This window comes from Scyliorhinus canicula, chromosome 14 (genome assembly GCF_902713615.1).
Source record: "Scyliorhinus canicula chromosome 14, sScyCan1.1, whole genome shotgun sequence".
In the NCBI taxonomy this organism is placed as follows: Eukaryota; Metazoa; Chordata; class Chondrichthyes; order Carcharhiniformes; family Scyliorhinidae; genus Scyliorhinus; species Scyliorhinus canicula.
The window spans coordinates 15952981-15974532 of NC_052159.1; the positions used below are offsets into that span (position 1 = coordinate 15952981).

Below are 21552 nucleotides of genomic sequence, written 5' to 3' on the forward strand. Positions count from 1 at the left end.
GGTTATGCTGCAACTATACATGACCCTGGTGCGACCACATTTGGAGTATTGTGTGCAGTTCTGGTCACCTCATTATAGGAAGGATGTGGAAGCATTGGAAAAGGTACAAAGGAGATTTACCAGGATGCTGCCTGGTTTGCAGGATAGGTCTTATGAGGAAAGGTTGAGGGAGCTAGGGCTTTTCTCTTTGAAGCGGCGGAGGATGAGAGGCGACTTAATAGAGGTTTATAAGATAATGAGGGGGATAGATAGAGTGGACGTTCAGAGACTATTTCCTCGGGTGGATGTAGCTGTTACAAGGGGGCATACCTCTAAGATTCAGGGTGGGAGATATAGGAGTGATGTCCGAGGTAGGTTCTTTACTCAGAGAGTGGTTAGGGTGTGGAATAGACTGCCTGCTGTGATAGTGGAGTCGGACACTTTAGGAACTTTCAAGGGGTTATTGGATAGGCACATGGAGCACAACAGAATGACGGAGTGGGATAGCTTGATCTTGGTTTCGGACAATGCTCGGCGCAACATCGAGGGCCGAAGGGCCTGTTCTGTGCTGTACTGTTCTATGTTCTAACAAGAAAGGCAATGTGTTCTCGCCAGGTAGCGCATGAAGATGTAATTAGTTTGCGACAAATCCTACATTCTTTACCTATCTTGTGGCAGTGAGGCACCAGCTAGCTTGACAACAGTTGGATAAATGTCCATGAGGCTGGTAGGCTCATCAATTTTCTTGTTTGAAGGCAATTGACCTGGCCACCTGAATATCCCAGGAACTCGGATACCACCTTCCCAACCAGCCAATCCCTTTTTACCTACAAAACAGAAAAGTACCTTGACAAGTAAGCTTTAATTTGCTTATTAAAGTTAGAAGTATTAATGATCAGAAAAAATTAGTTTCATTTCTGGCAAGATGCATTTTCACACGTTCTCCTGTAATTTACCCAGGTGGAAATTTTGCGTGTAAACATTTGTTCGATGGTACAGACCTCGAATATTGCTGAAAAGGGACATGTGTTGCTGAAGCTTTTCATCTTGCACTCATCAGGTCAAATGCAAGAATGCCAAATTTCAAACTCTCACAACAATTTATACTGCAGGACAACAGGGTGCTGATTGGTCAGCCAGCACGCGCTTGCAAAACCCAAAACCAAACATCTACTGCTAGATATGATTCTGCAATTGGGCTTCATTTGCTGATCGATCCTGAGTACGCTAATTTACCAACCAATTTAAGATAATCATTTGGGCTCATGTTGTGGCTCATTTAGGCTTGCTATAAGTGACATACATTCATACACAGTGACCCATTCTCTGCACAATAAAGGAATATGTTTAAGCCTTGCACGTTTTTAAAAATTACCCCGGAGTTTAGGGAGCCTATAGTTCCCCACTGCATTCGCCATGGTACCGCCACAACCAATCAGAGTTGACTTGCCAACCAATCAGCACTCTTTTCTCCTGCAGTATAAACTGTGAACATTTGAAATTGGGCATTTGTTCTGATGAGTGCAAGATGGAAAACTTCAGTAACGTGTCTCTTTTTTCAGCAATACATCTGAAGATTCGCATATTTAAGTATTAAGAAGACACTACGCCATGGGGCCCATTCCAGCTGAGGTTATTCATGAAGGCTCCGCCTTCTCAACGCTGCCCTTTGCCTGAGCTGTGATGACCCTCAGGTTAAATCACCACCAGTCAGCTATTTCTCAAAGTGGGGAGCAGACTATGGATCTCTGGGACTGTGGTGACATTATTATTATTATTACACCGTGGAGCATTACAAAAAATATCCAATCCAGCCATTTTCACACAGTTTTATAAAGCATCACTGCAAGGGCTGGTTCCGTACAGGCCTAAATCGCTGGCTTTGAAAGCAGACCAAGACAGGCCAGCAGCACTGGTTCAATTCCCGTACCGGCCTCCCCGAACAGGCGCCGGAATGTGGCGACTAGGGGCTTTTCACAGTAACTTCATTTGAAGCCTCCTTGTGACAATGAGCGATTTTCATTTCCGCAGAGCATTTTACCCATTGCCGGCAACCACATTTTCAGATGGATGAGATCCAGTTCCCGAGCTACATCCCATGTATTTACCTTTGTATATTCCATTCCAGCCTCCATCATGCTCTCCGTTTGTTCCTACAGAGTCCCCGCTCCCTCCATGATCCGAGGTGAAATATATAAGAGTTTTATTCGTTAGACCAATGTTATTGATGGCATTTATAATCTGACCTGGAAGGAGTATAAAGAGAACATAAAGATCAATCAGATCTCGGTCACATGTGTAAGATACTGAGCTCTTTGACCGTTGCCACATGTACATTGGTTTGCACAGAGACTTGAGAACAGCATCTTAGTTGGCAGTTCAGGGCAGTGCTGAGTGAGCGTTTCATTGCTGGCACATTGGACCCGGTTATTTTGCTTCTCAACGCATCTAAAAAGCTGTGCTGATTCCAAAATAAAACAGGCTTATTCTGGGTTCTGTTCTGAGATGGATTAGTCAATTGCTCCTTCTAGTGCAGACATGAATATCTATCACAGAACATTATCAACGTGGATCACAGACATTTAGCTAAACATATTTCATCTTTTTGCAATTTGTGTCCTTTTGCTGCACTCAAAACCGATGCTGTACTCACCTGTATATAAGGAACCACAGGCACCTCTCTGTTACAGAGAAAGATAAGTTGTTAAAAAGCTTGAGATGAACAACTCTACGTCAAATGTGGTGCAAGGCTAGGAGCCACCCTCTATGAGCTACTGCAACCGATGCAGGGGTTGAACCCTTGCCACTTGCATCATTCTGCTCCATACCCAGGTCATTTAAACTAACAAACCCTCACGCCTCTATAATACAGCACTCACTTAAAGCAACTTAGTGGATTGAAGCATTTTGAGATGCCGTGCTTTGACATTGCAAAGTGAACAGTAGCAACAAAAGGCAAAGAATGGCACTGCAATGATTAAGAACAAAACATAAACATAGAATATGAAATGAAAATGAAATGAAATGAAAATGAAAATCACTTATTGTCACAAGTAGGCTTCAAATGAAGTTACTGTGAAAAGCCCCTAGTCGCCACAGTCCAGCGCCTGTTCGGCGAGGCCGGTACGGGAATATACAGTGCAGAAGGAGGTCTGCACTGACCCACTTAAGCCCTCACTTCCCCCCTATCCCCGTAACCCAATGAGCCCTCTGAACCTTTTTGGACACCAAGGGCAATTTATCATGGCCAATCCACCTAACCTGCACATCTTTGGACTGTGGGAGGAAACCGGAGCACCCGGAGGAAACCCACGCAGACACATGGAGAACGTGCAGACTCCGCACAGACAGCGACCCAGTAGGGAATCGAACCTGGGACCCTGGCGCTGTGAAGTCACAGTGCTATTCACTTCTGCTATCGTGCTACCCAGTCTATATCACGCCCCCATCTTTATCACGCCATACAAGAGAAAGTCCCAAGGCTCTTCCCTGAAGTGAAATCAAGACTGCGAGACATGGAAAGAAATATTAGGAAGGGTGACCAAAGATTTGATCAAAGACATGAGGGAAGGGAGGTGGGGAATTGATTTTTTTTTAATTCATTGGATGTGGGCATTGCTGGATCAGCATTTATTGCCCATCCCTAATTGCCTTTGAACTGAGTGGCTTGCATGGTCATTTAAGAGTCAACCACATTGCTGTGGATCTGGAGTCACATATATGCCAGATCAGGTAAAGATGGGCAGATTTCCATCCCCAAAGGGCGTTATTGAACCACAAGGGTTTTTAAGACAATCATTTCATGGTCATCGTTTGATTTTTAATTCCCATTTTTATTTATTATTTACTGATTTTTATTGAATTGAAATTTCGCCAGTTGCCGTGGTGGGATTCGAACCTGGGTCCCCGAGAGCAATAGCCTGGGTCTCTGGTCCAGTGACAATACCACTACACTATCGCCTCCCCTTAAATGCTGGAAAATTAAGGAACTTATGCTAATTCGACCCAAGAAGGTTTATGTAAGTCTAATCATTTTTGATTGGAAATAGAAGGTCAGCTCCAAAGACACAGGGAACCATGGAACTTTGTTAGAGGAAGGTTCGGGAACTAGGAAGTAAATATATAATCTGGTCTACAGAGGCAATCATGCATCATTAACATGCATCGTTAACATGCATCATTAACATGGATGGTACTTAAAGACCGCTTGCAATGATTGACAGAAAAAGAGGTTAACCTTTCTGACAAACTCAGATTGGTGAATTGAATGGAAAAGGATGCTTCTTTGAAATGAAGGTAGAGGGTTCTTGGCACATTTCTCAGTAAATTCTCTTAATTCTCTTCCTTTTTCTTTAGTTCCTATCTATTTCTTTTAGCCTTTATCTAAGGTATGCATTAGAGTGCAAGTGAAAAAGCAAACGGTTGCAGAAGCCAGGCTGCATGATTAGCCAGTTGTAGATAGAGAGAAGTATACAACGTAAATGTACATGTTCATTTGAGATTAAGGAAGGGAAATTTAAGCCAGTCATTCAGATACAAATAGTAGCTTTATATTTGCCTCGACTGTGGATGATATTAACGGTTTCAGCTTAAGGAGAATTAGGGGTTCTTTTTCTTTTGTATCCCTGTATGTATTTACAAACCGTGTTTGGCTCAGTTGAGAGGCCTTTAGAAGCAAGAAATCCTTGAGGTCAATGTGGAGAAAATTGCTGAGGGCGGATTTATGCTCCAAAAGGAAAATTGGAAGGTGTTTTTTGGATAAAGTAAGTGGAAGAGAAGCTGACCTTGAGATTGACCACTAAACTAAAGTAAGGATCTGATAACACTACCACTGAAGAAAGTTCAGTGAAGCTACAGTCATTGGTCAATCAGTTCAGCCACACAACTTAGAAGGACAAGGTCACATAAGTTCTGGAGATGTTTTTTAAAAATTTTCCAATTAAAGGGCAATTTAGCGTGGCCAGTCCACTTACCCTGCACATCCTTGGGTTGTGTGGGTGAGACCCACGCAGACATGGTGAGAATATGCAAACTCCACACGGACAATGCAGTCCTAACCAGTGCGCCACCGTGCCGCCTTCTGGAGACATTTCTAACCACTCCGGACTCCCAAGTTATCCAACAGCCCAGTTATTTAATATTAACTTGTCAGCTACCTGCGGAGTTTAATCCTAAATAAAACTCACAATTTCAAAATCTGACCTTGACTGTAATCGGCTGTTGTTTCGGGCAGCACAGAGCAAGGCTGAACCACTGCTGCGACAGCTACCAGCTTCACTACCCCAAACCGACCACTGATCAGGTCCCTGCCCTCCAACAGTCTAGGCCCAAAGGCTGGCCGAGCCGCTTGATATTGGGTTGGGAGACCTGTATGGTGCTTGCTTTCTGGCTGCAGCCCAGTGCATATGAGCTCCAGTCTTCAAAGTGGCTTGCCCATGGAATATTCCAGATACCTAACCACCCCTGTATAATTATTTTAATCTGGAAAGGCAATGTTGAAAGAGGAATATTCGTGCAGCTGAGTGGAAGTGTTCATTAAATGAAAACAGAAAGTGCTGGAAATGCCAGCAGGTCTCGCAGCATCTGTGGACAAAGAAACAGAGGCCAGGATTTTCCAGTCCCATCAGCGGCAGGCATTGTTGTGGACAGGATCGGAAAACCCTGCCCAGTGTTAATGTCTCCAGTCGAAGATGACTCTTCTTCAGGGAGCTTTAATCCAGTAGTTCTCCTCATCAAAGTTTCTTACGACCAGTGAATCCACCTGAACTGATGCCTGAGGGCCCAATAACCGTGGCCTGCCAACAAGTGAAGGAGAAATTGAGATTAAAACCAGAAGAGGAAGAAGACAAATCGGACGGGTGGATAACATTTGAGACGATGACTGATGAGGGAGGCTTGAAGAAAGCCAAACAAGAAGGAAAGCGATGCCAAGGGTGCAACTGAGGTGACGGTGAATACAAACTAATGAACTATGCCTGGAGGAACAATGTATTCCTGATCTCGTCATTATCCTCTCACGCTCAGCCTTAAACTACTTACCGACATGCCAATCCATCTCCTCCACATTGTCTCCATAAGAACCATGTTTACTCTTCCCGATAAATTCCTTCCTTGTGAAGAAAGGAGCGTGGACATGTATCAATGACATGACAAGGAGAAATGGTTTCTTCTGGTTTCTGAAATAATAATAATAATCACCATCTTTATTCATGTCACAAGTAGGCTTACATTAATACCGCAATGAGGTTGCTGTGAAAATCTCCGTGTCGCCACACTCCAGCGCCTGTTTGGGTACACAGAGGGAGAATTCAGGATGTCCAATTCACCTAATGAGTTCATCTTTCAGGACTTGTGGGGGGAAACTGGAGGGCCCCGACGAAACAGACGCAGATACGGGGAGAACGTGCACACTCCGCACAGTCAGTGACCCAAGCCGGGAATCGAACCTGGGTCCCTGGCACTGTGAAGCAACTGTGTTAACCACCCTGCTACCAAGCCGCCCTTTGGATGTCCTGCGAGATACCCTTGTTAAATGACATGATCCTAATATATAAATGAAACAGTTGTGAACTCTGAACCCTCTGAATGGCCATTGTAACTTCACACTGAAGGGGAACGGACTCAGTTGGAGAATGAGCTGTTTCTCGGGATGTGGGCCAAGCTGGCATTTTTTAACCAAACATGAATGTTATGCTGGGCCACTTCAGGGAGCAGTTCAGAGACAACCGCATTCTAAATAAAGAGGCTTTACATCAGGGGTGGGCAAACTTTTCGGTGCAAGGGCCACATTCAGAAATTCACAATTTTAAAGGGCCGCATAGTAAATTAATAGTCCCGGTTGTAACCAATTAGCGTGCGGCATATACCTCAGCGCTTCCACCGGCGGCATCCTGCCTTTAGCCCTCTTTTTCTCTACTTTTCAAAAATGGCGCTTCACCCGGTTATGATTCTGGGCGCCTCATATAGAACATAGAACAGTACAGCACAGAACAGGCCCTTCGGCCCTCGATGTTGTGCCGAGCAATGATCACCCTACTCAAGTCAATGTATCCACCGTATACCAGTAACCCAACAGCCCCCCCCCCCCCCCCCCCCCCCCCATTAACCTTATTTAAAAAAAAACAAAATTTTTTTTTTAAATTTTTTTTCTTCTTTTTTATGACTTGACCTTGGTGGGCCGCATAAAGACCTTTGGAGGGCCGCATGCGGCCCGCGGGCCGTAGTTTGCCTACCCCTGCTTTACATTATCTAAAAACAGAATATCGTTACAAATTATATTGACCAGCATCTCGTTTTGCTGCGAAAAAATGGAGACCACGGACGGGATTCTCCGACACCCCGTCCCGCCAGGTAGGATAAACCCCAGGGGCGGAGGGAATCCTGTCCCGCCGCCCTGATGCCGGCTGCCATATTCTCCAGCACCGTTTTTTGGGCGGGGGCGGGATTCATGCCACGCCAGTCGGGGGCCATTGGCAGCTGCCCCCCCCGGCAATTCTCCGGGCCTCAATGGGCCGAGCGGCCATCCGTTTTTGGCCTCTCCCATGGGCGTGAATCACTCACCTCTGACACCGGGTAAGTCGGCGGGGGCGGTCCTCGGGGGGGGGGGGGGGGGGGGGGGGGGGGGATCCGACCCGGGGGGGGGGGGGGCACGGTGCCTGGCCAGCGATCGGGGCCAACCGATCTGCGAGTGGGCCTGTTCCGTGGGGGCACTTCTTCCTTCTGCGCCGGCCCCTGTAGGGCTCCACCATGGCCAGCACGGATAAGAGAACCCCTCCCGCGCATGCGGCAAAATAGGCCGGCCGGTCTGCACATGCGCGAGATCACGCCGGATCTTTGGCGCATGCACAAACCCGCGGTGTCACTTCGGCGCCGGCTGGAGCGGCGCCAACCCCTCCGGCAGAGAATATCCGCACTTTCGGGGGCTGTTGACGGCGGAGTGGTTGGTGCCAGTTCTCCCGCCGGGGTGGGGACTTAGTCCCCCAGAAGGGAGAATCCCACTGTACATTCAAAGTGTTGGCTTGGAAATGTAGACTGGAGCAGGATATAGACACAATGCTAGAGAAAAACAGTTTTGATTACCTAAAAAACAAAATCACCTATTAGTCATACTCCTCAAATTGAATCCTCAATTAGGGCTTCTTCAAAACTACGGAATATGATATCAAAGTATATGAAAAAAAATTGATATTTGAGCGATGGGGCAATAAAAACACTGGAATTTTATTGTAGCTTTAAGCTTGAGATTGCAACGACATAAATCAATTCCCACCAAGCAATGCCTTGATTACATTGTCAGGAAGATGTGCTTTATTCCTAAATAGTGATTTTTCACCCACGGGCTGGAAGCTAGAATTGAACTTTTAAAAATAGACTTTTGGAAAACGCAGCGCCTAATATGACTTGGAACTCACAGCCCAAGATGGCTAACCCCAATTTGCATTGCTATACATTCACATCAATATTTATTAGAGTAGAGTCGGTCCTAACCAGCACTACCATCGCTCGAAGAACAACTAATTCAGCCAACTACATCTGTACATCACAAGCACCAAATTCATCAAAGTCAGCCTGAAGCTCACCTAGTCACCAAACTACAAACTCTTTTACTTTTTTTGTGGACTCAAACTTGGCCAACCTATTCTTCCACACTCTGCAATCTCCATGTCTGTATGTAAAGTTGGCATGTATGCTATTATTTTACTTAGATCGCATTTAAGTATAACAACAAAATCCTATCATATTGGATCATCTATGATCACAAGTCCTTTACCAGTAGAGTATTCACTGAATTAGCAAGTATATTTTTTCCAAATAAATAAAAACAGGTTGTGGTCAAACAAAAAGGGGAGCCATTTGAACTCTCCTCACCTGGTCATACCAATATGGAACCTACAGCACAGAAACAGGCCATTTGCTCTATTATGCCAGCGTTTGCACTACATACAAGCATCCTCACACCCCATTTCATCCAGCCCTATTGCTGAAACATATAGGCTATTTTCCCAACTACTCTTTCCAGTATTGATCATAGAATCTCCACAGTGCAGAAGGAGGCCATTCAGCCCATCAATTCTGCACCGACCCTCTAAAAGAGCAGCCTACCAAGACCCACTCTCCCACCCTATCCCGGTAGCCCCACCTAACCTAACCCCACATCTTCAGACACGAAGGAGCAATTTGGCACGGCCAATCCACCTAACCTGCAAATCTTTGGACTGTGGGGGGAAACCGGAGCACCCGGAGGAAACACACACAGGGACGAGGAGAAGGTGCAAATTCCGCACAGACAGTGACCCAAGGCCAGAAGTGAACCCAAGTCCCTGATGCTGTGAGGCAGCAGTGCTAACCCATTGTGCCATCCTGATTTCCACATTCCTACCACACTCTGGGTCACAAAGTTTCTCCTGGATACCCGATTGGATGTAATAGTGACTATCTTAAATTTATGATCCTATTCTGGTCTGCGGGGGCCTAGTTAGCTCACTTGGCTTGTTGGCTGGCATGTGGATAAGGTCAATACCTACAGCATGGTCACAGCTGAGGTAGACCAGGGCCCTACCTCCTCGTTTGACCTGTGGTTTAAAAGAAAGTCATGGTACTTTATTGTGGTTGGAGGAATAATTACCAAGGATCTGTCTTTGGGCAGGGAACTTAAGAAGAGAGAGTTTTGGTATCCTTACAAGTGGGAACACCTTCCCCACGCATAGCCTATCAAACCTTCATAATTTAGAAGCCCTATGTTCACATGTTCTCCGTGAGTGAACTCCAAGGGTTTTGTTTCCATTGTTAAATGCCATTATTAAACTGCAGTTCTACTTTTCGTACTTTATGTCTGTAACCCTAAGTCTCTATGTTCTTCTACCCAATTTATTTTCCAAGTATTATGCGGTTTACTCATTGTTCCTCTGACCAAAATGAGCTGTCTCGAACCGCCTGGTTTCAGATTGGAATGGTGCGTACGATGGCGGAGGCCACCTTTAATCTCCACCATTAATCTCCCATCACACTGTGCAGACGAGCAACGTTCCATACCTTTCAATGAACGCAAGGGCTTCCTCTGTCATTCTGGTTGAGAGGGTTTCTGAGTTTGAAGGCTGCTGAACAATTTCATAGTTCCTCATGACCAGGCAGTTCCAATTCCTCAGGAATCCGAAAACAGAGTACCAAGCCCCGGAGAATAGGAGGCAAAAGGCTGCAAGGCCCACAATCGTCTTCCAGGAAATACCGATGGAGCCAGTCCACTTCAAAAAAAGCAGCGTTAAAAGTCCCACTACGAGTGCTTCAGTGGCCAGATGCAGTGTAACTTGGACGTCAAATAAAATTGCACTTCTTTCACCTCGTTTGCAATCGTGGAAATTGGTGAACGGCGTGCCGTAATAGAAATCAAACCCGTGGCTAAGTGGATGATGACAGTAATCGCTGCGGGATTCACAATTTACACCCAGATGCCACTTCCCTGTAAAGAATTCACATGCAGCATGCAATTAGTTAAGGAAAATACATTCTCATGATTCCTCTCGTCCACTTCAAATGCCTAAGCACTTCAAATTCCTAATTCGCGCATGAGGGAATAGAAAAGTTGGTTGATGGGACCTAAGTTTTTTAAAAATCTACTTGGCTTCCTGTTGAAACAATGACCTCAGACACATTTCCCAGATGGAGGCAGGAATTAGGAGGTGGGATCGATCCCACATCTGGATCACGCCCCCGTCGCCAGCCTGTCAGGAAGCCGGATTTTCCCTGGTTCAAGTGCTTACTTGGTCTGGAGATGGGTTTCCCACTCTCTTCGCCATCCCGCACAGGGAGTGAAGGTGGGGCAATTCCGGAGTAATGGGGACTTAAAGACCCGGGAAAGAGAACCGTGATGTTCCATTCCGATTCCATTTCCCAAATGCTTCCACCTGGATATTTTGACTGAATTGAGAACCTCTATCGAGAAGGCCTCAAAATGTATTCAATTATATTTAAAAGTACAAGCATTTGAAAATTTTAATGTATTGCACATCCTACCCCACTCACCCATCCTCCACACTCCCTCACCCTCCACCAGCCCTCACCCTCCACACGTCCCCCTCCTCCACACGCCACCACCCTCCTCCACACGCCCTCACCCTCCCCACATCCCCATCCCCCAAAATCTCCACCCACCTTCACACGCCCTTACCTCCACACGTCCACATCCTCCACATGCCCCCATCCCCCTCCACACGCCCCCACCTCCACACATCTCCACCCCACCCACCACCCTCAACCCTCCTTCAGTATTTCTCTCCTCATCACACAGCAAGCCAGTAATCCCTGCGACATTCCCAATAATGCCAGGCAAACATTTAGAAAACACATTAATCACAGGTATTTAAAGTCTTCCATTCACAGCACTGTTATGACTCGTTTTAGAATTTAGAATTTAAAAAAAAATTTTTTTTTTTACAGTGCAGAAGGAGGCCATTCGGCCCATCGAGTCTGCACCGGCTCTTGGAAAGAGCACCCTACCCAAGGTCCACATCTTCACCCTATCCCCATAACCCAGTAACCCCACCCAACACTAAGGGCAATTTTGGACACTAAGGGCACTTTATCATGGCCAATCCACCTAACCTGCACATCTTTGGACTGTGGGAGGAAACCGGAGCACCCGGAGGAAACCCACGCACACATGGGGAGGATGTGCAGACTCCGCACAGACAGTGACCCAAGCCAGGAATCGAACCTGGGACCCTGGAGCTGTGAAGCGATTGTGCTATCCACAATGCTACCGTGCTGCCCATTTTAATGATGCAAAACGTCTTACTGTACCAATACGTCTCTGATGAAACTATAAAATGGGGACGAAACCATTTTAGTTACCTTTTAAAACTCTTCCCGCCTCCAACTCATAGTTTTTGCCTCATGTAGCTGGTGTATATCCCCAGCCATTGAACATAAAACATACCAGTGCAGAAGGAGGCCATTCGGCCCATCGAGTCTGCACCGACTCACTTAAACCCTCACTTCCACCCTATCCCTGTAACCCAATAACCCCTCCTAACCTTTTTTTGGTCACTAAGGGCAATTTATCATGGCCGATCCACCTGCACGTCTTTGGACTGTGGGAGGAAACCGGAGCACCCGGAGGAAACCCACACAGACACCGGGAGAACGTGCAGACTCCGCACAGTGACCCAGCGGGGAATCGACCTGGGGACCCTGGTGCTGTGAAGCCACAGTGCTATCCACTTGTGCTGCCCCATCTTGCTGAAAACCATAAAGCTTCCCAGAGATGAGCACCACAACGTAAAAGAGCTTGTTAACAGGCGTCGGCATGCGAGGGATCCACTTCCTCTCCCGCCCTTGGGGAAATTGAAGCGGGATTGCCAGCCACACTGCTCAGCAACTAATTTATTTCCTATACCTCCATTCCTGGCTGATCAGGGGTGGGAAATTCTTGCTCTCCTGCCTGGTGACCGAAGCTGTTATTAATTCAGTGACTACACTTACCTCTTCCGTAGGCTTGCCAATTCAGATCTACTCTCATACACTGCCCAACAGGGCATGTTGGCAGTACAGTTTCCTGCTTTGGTGCCTCTACATCAACAGCTGGGATGAATCCGAAGAACCAACTTTCACTTAAATACATGAGGACCTACTCCGGCCAATCGTATTGTCTACATTGGACGGGTGCAGGGTAGAAACCTGGAAACTCTTGTCTATCAAAAGCCATGTCCAACAGATTGGAGATTTTGGTATGGGTGGTGCGGTAGCACAGTGGTTAGCACTGTTGCTTCACAGCACCAGGGACCCGGGTTTGATTCCCGACTTGGCTCACTGTCTGTGCGGAGTCTGCACGTTCTACCCCTGTCTGCGTGGGTTTCCTCCGGGTGCTCTGGTTTCCTTCCACATGTCCCGAAAGATGTGCTTGTTGGGTGAATTGGACATTCTGAATTCTCCCTCAGTGTACCTGAACAAGCGCCGGAATGTGGCGGCTGGGGGCTTTTCACAGTAACTTCATTGCAGTGTTAATGTAAGCCTGCTTGTGACACTAATAAAGATCATTGATTATTAATGTATTTTGCATTAAAATCCTCATCCTCTTTCCCCCATCCTACCATTTGTTTAAATATAAAATTACTCATAGCACATAAATCAGGTGAAAATACAAATACCAAAACCTATCGAGCAGGATAATACATGTGTCGTGTGTGCATTTTGGGATAAATGACCACAGAAAATTCCCCTTCATTGGAAAACTTGTGGCATTCAAAAGCAATGACGCAGGTTAAAGTTCAAATCGGACATACCTATGATGCCGGTGGAATATCCTTGTTTTTGTAATATCGCTGCAAAGGTTGTTTCATTCTTGGGAAGACCCCCAGAACTGCCAGTGAATAAAAGGACACGCACCCTGTGACCATTGTCCATACCTGAAATCAAAATGCAGACAATAAAATTGAGCTCCAGATTTTGTTTTACTTACTCCATTAAAGGTTGGGCTTTCCTCTAGCGGCTTCATGAGTAAAATCAGTGCCAGGAATAACAGGCAGCCATAAAGACACTGTGGTTTATAAAGGATCTATGGTATTATTTGAAGAAAAGCAATGGGAGTTCTCCTGGTGTCTGGTCTAACAGTCATCCCTTTACCACTACACTGTTGTATCAATCGTAAGTATTTTTCTCGAGGAATTCCAGCTTCAAATTTATCCTGTCTTGACTTTAGAGCAAGCTTGTCCAACGTATGGTCCATGGGCCGGATGCAGCCCATGAAGGCCCCATCCCACCACCCTGTGGCTGTTTCAAAAATGCTAGTCAAACTAGTAAATTGCAATGGAAGGCTGTACAAAGGGAGGAACCTCCAATCAGATGCTGTTTCTCCCCCCCCCCCCCCCCCCCCCCCCCGCCTTTGGAGCTGATAGGCTCAATGCTCTCACCATCACACACCAGTGCATACACAGGCACCCACCTCACCCCCACACCCACATACATTGACCCTCTCTCATTCTGGTCACTTTTCTTGTTTAATTTTTTAAAACTTAACAACTTATTGCCCTTACGTGGCCTGCTCAGAAATCGCTCCTTTCCTTAAAACTCCAACTTTCTTTTTGAAATTCAGTTTATTGCTCTGCCAAACCTCGGGCTGGATTTTCCGTTCTGAAGACGAAGTGCCGACACCAGGGTAGAATGTGTCGACTTTCACGACAGGAATTTCGGCGTCGACACCTCACCGATTCTGGTACCGGTGAGGGGCTAGCACCGGCGCCGACTGAAACACCTGCAGCCCGCGCCGAAAACAGCCAGAGACTTGGTCCCGGGGCGTGCATGCGCCAGCCCTGCGCTATACCTAATCCTCCACCCGCAGTCCCACAGCCCAACCCCTGGCCACCCCACCCCCCCCCGACCATGCCCCACCAGTCCCCCCCAGCCCTGGCAGAGGCCCCACCGGCCAGCAGCACGGATTCCAGCCACAGTGTGGCTGTCCTGGACGCAGTCCGCAGCCGGCACGCCGGCTCAGACCACAGTTGTCCCGTGCCACCGGGAACTCGGCCCATCGGGGGTGGAGCATCGCGGGTGGGCCGGCCGATGAGGCGGCAACGGCATTGCGACTGTGTGCGGTGCGCGCCATGATGACGGCGGTTTGGATGGGGCGGAGAATCGCAAACAGACGTCAAACCGGCAGCAGCCCTGATTCCGCCGTCAGAATCGATTCTCCGCCCGATCGGCGATTACGATTTTGCCATTGGGCAACGGGGAATCCTGTCCCTTATCTTTCCGAATTTTCCCATCGGCCCTTTGAATGGTGATAATATGCCCCCACTGCTTTAGAACTGCGTTGGGTGAGGGCCAGAAACTACAACTTGTCTGATAGGATCCAAATGTCATTAACAAATGAGTTTGCTACCTCAGCTAATTAGATAGAGTAGGCTGAATGGAGAAGGCTGAGGTGTGACCGAATCGTCTTTGAAATATGAAGGGATTCGAAATGCCAGATGTGAAGAAGATATTTCCATTGGTGGAGGAGTCGAAAGTTAGGGACCATAAATATAAGAAAATAACGAATAAATCCAATAAGTATTTCAAAATATACTCTGAGGGTGAGAATGTGCAAACCCCCCCCTGCCTACCACAGAAAGTAATGGAGGTGAATAGTATAGATCTTGTATTGTGGTTACATAGCAGGTCAGCAGCCGGGAATTCTGTGCTGAGGAACTCACCTGACTCCCTCAGAACCTGTCCACAAATCAGGAGTGTGATGGAATACTCTCCGCTTGCCTGGATGAGGGCAGCTCCAACAACTCAGGAAGCTTGACATGACTCAAGAACACATGACCACGGGACACAAGACGCAGGAGCGGAAGTAGGCCATTCAGCATAGCGCGTCTGCCCCGCCATTCAATGAGATCAGGACAAAGCTTCCTGCTTGTTTGGCATCTTATCCAGCACCTTTAACATTCACTGCCTCCACCGCTGACGCACACAGTCTACAAGATGCATTGGCGCAACTCACCAAGGCTGCTTCGACTGCATTGCCGCAACCCTGGGAGGACATGGGCAACCGATATTTGGGATCATCCGTCACCGGCAAGTTTCCGTCAAGCCACAGACTATCCTGACTAGGAAATACACCGCCGTTCCTTCACTGTCACTGGGTCAAAACTATCTCTCTAACAGACTGTGGGTGTACCTATACCCCATGGATTACAGCGATTCAAGACTCAAGGGCAATGAAGGATTAGCAACGAACACTGGCCTAACTAGCAATGCTCACATCGCATGAAAGAATACATTTAATTAAAATAAGGGAAGGCCAGATAAATATGTGAGGGAGCAAGAAACAGAAGGATTTGTTGATAAGATCAGATGAAGCTGGGAGGACCCTTATAAACAGCACAAATATCAGAGTAGAGCAAATGGACCATGAAGCCTTGTTTCTGTCCCGTAAAATTCAACATAATTCCAGTTGTTTCTCATAATTACAGAAACAAGGGCTACTTACATAAAAGCAACTATTAATCTTAAAAATCAGTGGACCAAGCTGAATGACCTTCAGGAGATGTTCCATGAGGATTGAGTTTAAAAATGAGAAGAGGTAAAACAGCACAAGCGTGGCAGGGGCTGCACAACGATGGGCAATCGCTTTACATTTGCACATGCTCGCTTACCCGAGCGGATGGGGTACCTGCCCGTCATAAAGGCTGCCCTGCTTGGTGTACAGAGTGGAGCTGCAGCGATATGATGTGTTAGCATCACTCCTTCCTTTGCCAGGCGATCCACATTGGGAGTTCTGTTGAAAAGAAAACATCTTATCCTAATGCACTCACGTGATCTCACTCCCGATGTGACTCAAGAACTGCATAATAGAACGTGAGGATTCAGACAGAGAGGCAACGTGGAATTGACTGAAATGGCTATACAGAACCTCAGGTCATATTTCTAACTGTACTAATCTGACAACATAATGCAGCAATCTTCTTGCTTGATAAGTTGCTGTTCTGCAGTGGTTAGACATGATAATGTGTTACCCCGAGATATCTTACACCTTCCCTTTTCCTAGTTCAAGACCTTTCATTATTCCCCTATGTTCTCATCTGCTAAGCTTATTTATATTGCATTTTGTAGGCAGCAACTGTTCTCTTTTTCATCAAGCCAAAGTCATTTCAAAGCTTTAATCAGTACCATGAAGTATCCTTTACACAGTGAAATCTTTGTGAGCCTATCTGCAATGACTCTGTGTCACAAAGCGCAATAGCGCTGCACAGAACACTTCCTTAATCACTGGAGCATGTGATCTTACTCATTCAATTAGCTTCACAGCGCTAGGGACCCGGGTTCAATTCTGACCATGGGTGACTGTCTGGGTGAAGTTTGCACGTTCTCCTCGTGTCTGTGCGGGTTTCCCCTCGGTGCTCCTGTTTTCTCCCACAGGTGTGCAGATTAGGTGGATTGGCCATGCTAAATTGCCCCTTGGTGACCAAAGGTTAGATGGGGTTATGGGATGAGGGTGAGGGAGTGGGTCGAAGTAGGGTGGTCTTTCCAAGGGTCGATGCAGACTCGATGGGCCGAATGGCCTCCTTCTGCACAGTAGGGATTTGATGATTCGGGAAACGCAATTCTCACCGGCGAGATCACGTTTTCTGATGATTTCTGGCCCCTCACTGGTGGCGTAACGAGAAACCCACCAAGGAAAGCCAAGGATCTCATTTAAATGAATTATAATGTCATTAGGGAGCCTTCCCACCAGGACTTCCCCCGAATTGGGGCGCAATGCAGCCGGTAGAATGCGCCCACTATGTTTTCAAGAAGCAGTTAGATATAACGGTAGAATGCGGCCACTATGTTTTCAAGAAGCAGTTAGATATAACGGGCGCAATTCTCCCCTACCCGGTGGGGCGGGGGCTCCCGGCGTAGTGGAATGGCGCCAACCACTCCAGCATCGGGCCTCCCCAAACGTGCGGAATTCTCCACACCTTTAGGGGCTAGGCCCGCACCGGAGTGGTTTCCGCTTCGACGGCCGGCGCCAAAACTGGCGCCAACGGCCTTTGGCACTACCCAGGCCAGCATCGGGGCTGGCCGAAAGGCCTTCGCTGGTCCGTGCATGCGCCGGTGCGTCAGCGTCCGCTGACGTCACCACTGGCACATGCGCGGTGGAAGGGGTCTCTTCCGCCTCCGCCATGGTGGAGGCCGTGGCGGTTGCGGAAGGAAAAGAGTGCCCCCACGGCACTGGCCCGCCCGCCGATCGGTGGGCCCTGATCGTGGGCCAGGCCACCGTGGGGGCACCCCCCGGGGTCCGATCGCCCCATGCCCCCCCAGGACGCCGGGGGCCCGCTCGCGCCGCCAAACCTGCCGGCACAGAGGTGGTTTAAACCACGCCAGCGGGACTGGCCTGTCAGCGGCGGGACTTTGGCACATCACGGGCCGGAGAATCGACGCGGGGGGCACGACGATCGGCGTGGCGTGATTCCCGCTCCCGCCGATTCCCGGGTGGCGGAGAATTCCGGCCACGGCAGGGGCAGGATTTACGCCGGCCCCGGGCGATTTCCCGACCCTGCGGGGGGTCGGAGAATTCTGCCCAACACTTGGGGCTAAAGCGATCAAAGGATATGGGAGGAAAGCGTGAACAGGTCACTACGTTGGATGATCAGCCATGATCATAATGAATGACGGAGCAGGCTCGAAGGTCCAAAAGGCTTCCATCTGCTCCTATTTTCTATGTTTCCTCTAATTCACTCCAATGTCTTCACATCCTTTCCCAAGAACGGCACCCAGAAGCGGACACAGTACTCCAGATGTGGCTGTGAAGTGTTTATTAATAATATAAATAATATGTTGAATTAAATATATAAATACTGCATTGAAAGACATTGAACTTGACTGCACTTTATGTCATGTCAAATTTAAATTGTTAATTAATACATGAATGAAGTATATTTTTTAATAAAGCAAGCAAAGAAACTTAGCTCACAAGCCTATTATTACCTGATGGTATCATTTCCATAGCAGCCAACATCCCCAATGCCAAGGTCATCAGCCATAATAAGTACAATGTTAGGTTGGAGATTTGTCTCTGTGCAAGTTACACAAATCATCAGTATAGAACTGTAACTCAATACAGTGAGCACCACACTCCTGCACAAACTGAGGGGAGAAAACAAATGAAATAAAGGGCAGTGTACAGCAAGCGGTCATGCATTTCGTCATAAATTAATCCTACCTTACAAAGTAACGACTTCCGCGTTGGTCCATTTCAAGAGACTGCAGCTCTGTAATCAAAGCTGAACACAATTGCCAATACCACATCAGGATGAATTTTCCGATTGCGTGCTCCCAGCGGATCGCCTCCACCGGCAGGAAATGCAGGTCGGGAAAAAACAATCACGGAAACTCAGCCCACGAATTTCGATGCATTTCCTTTTTTTAATATAAGTTTGGAGTACCTTTTGCTTTATAAATTTAGAGTACCCAGCTCATTTTTTTCCAATGAAGGGGCAATTTAGCCTGGCCAATCCACCTAGCCTGCACACCTTTGGGTTGTGGGGGCGAAACCCACGCAGACACGGGGAGAATGTGCAAACTCCACCGCGCCACCATGCTGCCCACTCAATGAATTTCCAGACGATGCTGCCAATGCCTGCATCCCGTTTACGCAGCCTCCCAACGTGTGCTGGAGATTTCATGTGGAAACTTAAAGCTGTGAAAAGCTACTTTTGACTCCCACTGTGTGAATCATGGGCAGTGAATAAATTCCACAATCCGGAAATGGCACATTCTTCAGGCTGCAGCTCAACATACAAAGTCCACTCAGCGCTTGTCAGACTTACCATAGATTTATACGCAGGCACATGACTTTAACTTCTGTCCCTCGTCGGCAGAAAGTAGCTTGATTCAAATTTTCTGAAGGAGACACAGGCAATTTTAAGCAGTCGGGAATCACTGAAATAAAATGATCACAAAAAGCTCTAGTGTTTACAAGTGGTCCCAGATAAGATTTTAAAAAGAGAGTAAAGGCCAACTGAGAATAATTGTAAGTCAGTAACCTGAGCAGGCGTTTCAATTCATCTTACAATCCATGTGAGCAGAGACAATGACTGTTTTACGGCTCCACATGCCCTGAACGTTGGTTCCAGTCTTGTAGTTCGTCCAGGTTATGGTAATGAACGCAGGGTATGCCTACTGTGAGCTTCATAGCAGTGAGCTTGTCAAATGACGGAGCAAGCTCGATGGGCCAAATGGCCTACTCCTGCAGCAAAGTCCTCCGTTCATATAATAAAGGGTTAATCCCAGTCTAACCCCATTTCCAGCTCGCTGGTGGCTGTGGCACTTCAAATCCTCATCCAAGTACTTTTTAAAGGGGCAGCACGGTAGCATTGTGGATAGCACAATCGCTTCACAGCTCCAGGGTCCCAGGTTCGATTCCGGCTTGGGTCACTGTCTGTGCAGAGTCTGCACATCCTCCCCGTCTGTGCGTGGGTTTCCTCCGGGTGCTCCGGTTTCCTCCCACAGTCCAAAGATGTGCAGGTTAGGTGGATTGGCCATGATAAATTGCCCCTAGTGTCCAAAATTGCCCTTAGTGTTGGGTGGGGTTACTGGGTTATGGGGATAGGGTGGATGTGTTAACCTTGGGTAGGGGGCTCTTTCCAGGAGCCGGTGCAGACTCGATGGGCCGAATGGCCTCCTTCTGCACTGTAAATTCTATGTAATTCAATGGCGTCACCTTGCTGACCTTTAGGGGACTGGAGTCTCATATCATTATCTTGTCTTTGTTTTAAGAAATGGACAAATTTGTTTACGTACAGGAAGAGACAGTTTTTCAGCTTGGTATGTATTGAGACTGCTTCTAGTCTCATGACGAACACGCCTTATCCTAGAATTTCAGAGTCACCCAGTTCTCAGGTCATGTTGACCTTGGCTGTTTGTATCTGTGTATTTTGTATCTGTGCCTTAGGTTATGTGAAATCAGTTTAAATTCAATTGTACCAAGAAGACTTGACTAGTTTTCCCATCATGCCATTATTTGCTTCACACAATACCGCACTCCCCCCTTTTGTCATATCATGACAACCAGCTAAATAGGTATATCCATGATTCGTTTGAAAATGCATTTACACAAGCAGGCAAGCAATCCTATCCCTAGTAGCATTAGTAGCAGTAGAATAAAGGCCTTAAAGATCCAGTCAAATAATCCATTCAACTGTCTCTGCGGTACGAAAGGGGAGAGATTGGAGAGGTATTCCTTCCCTTGAATGGACAGGGATATGGGTGCAAACCCAACACTTGCTAATATTCAATTTTTCGGCGTAAAGATATGACATATGTAAATAGGTATTGGAAGGCAGGTCTTGTTTAGTTCTTTTTTTTTTTACTACCAAGTGGCCATTAAGGCTAAGTAGTCCAGAAAGTCCAAAAATTATACTGAAGATCTTCATCCTGTGTTCTCGTCTGGGTTGGAGACTATCTTCTTGCAATCGGATAGATGTATCCAACTGGCACATCCTTCAAGTTTGACCGAAGTTGGCGTCGTCAGTAATACGAGGAAGGGTCCGCTCCAGCATTGTCCTAGTTTCTTTCTGTCCCAGTTTTTTTACCAACACGAGGTCTCCGGGTTTGACCACTGGATATGTAATTCAATGTAAATCCACGGGGGTTTCTGCCTCTTTCAGCTGATGTATCTCAGATCCGAACACCCTCTGAGTTATACTATTTCTCCTCAACCTCCCTCTAATGCTTTTAACTTTACATTTATGCGTTGACCTCTCGGCGAAGGAAAATAGGCGGCTCCTCAATTAAATATTGCCCGTGCCTCCGCTGATCCGTTGAAAATACCCCCAGCCAATCCAATCTTCCCTCATAGCTAAAATTCTCCAGTGATGCCAACAATATCATAAATCCAATCTGTACGGGCGGCACGGGGTGGCAGTGGTTAGCACTGCTGCCTCACGGCACCGAGGACCCGGGTTCGATCCCGACTTCGGGTCACTGTCCGTGTGGAGTTTGCACATTCTCCTCGTGACTGCGTGGGTCTCACCCCCACAATCCAAGGATGTGCAGGATGGGCCAGGCTAAATAGCCCCTTAATTGGAAAAAAAAATGAATCGGGTACTTGAA

General features: G+C 47.2%; 1 protein-coding gene across 4 annotated transcripts in view; it reads right to left on the reverse strand.

The window, feature by feature from the left end:
- The window catches only part of LOC119977627 (arylsulfatase H-like), a 55627-nt gene that overhangs the window by 8910 nt on the left and 25165 nt on the right, over window positions 1-21552 (reverse strand). For 3 of the 4 annotated variants that reach the window (XM_038818774.1, XM_038818771.1, XM_038818772.1), the window contains exons 2-9: window positions 19269-19341; window positions 18427-18585; window positions 16113-16234; window positions 13257-13379; window positions 10012-10435; window positions 6019-6155; window positions 2088-2225; window positions 644-806 (exon numbers count right to left, since the gene is read on the reverse strand). In XM_038818774.1, the coding sequence (XP_038674702.1) occupies window positions 644-806; window positions 2088-2225; window positions 6019-6155; window positions 10012-10435; window positions 13257-13379; window positions 16113-16234; window positions 18427-18585; window positions 19269-19291 (1289 nt within the window). In that variant the 5' untranslated portion in view covers window positions 19292-19341. Of the gene's footprint in view, window positions 1-643; window positions 807-2087; window positions 2226-6018; window positions 6156-10011; window positions 10436-13256; window positions 13380-16112; window positions 16235-18426; window positions 18586-19268; window positions 19381-21552 lie in introns of all 4 variants that reach the window. The other variant, XM_038818773.1, reaches the window with a different exon arrangement.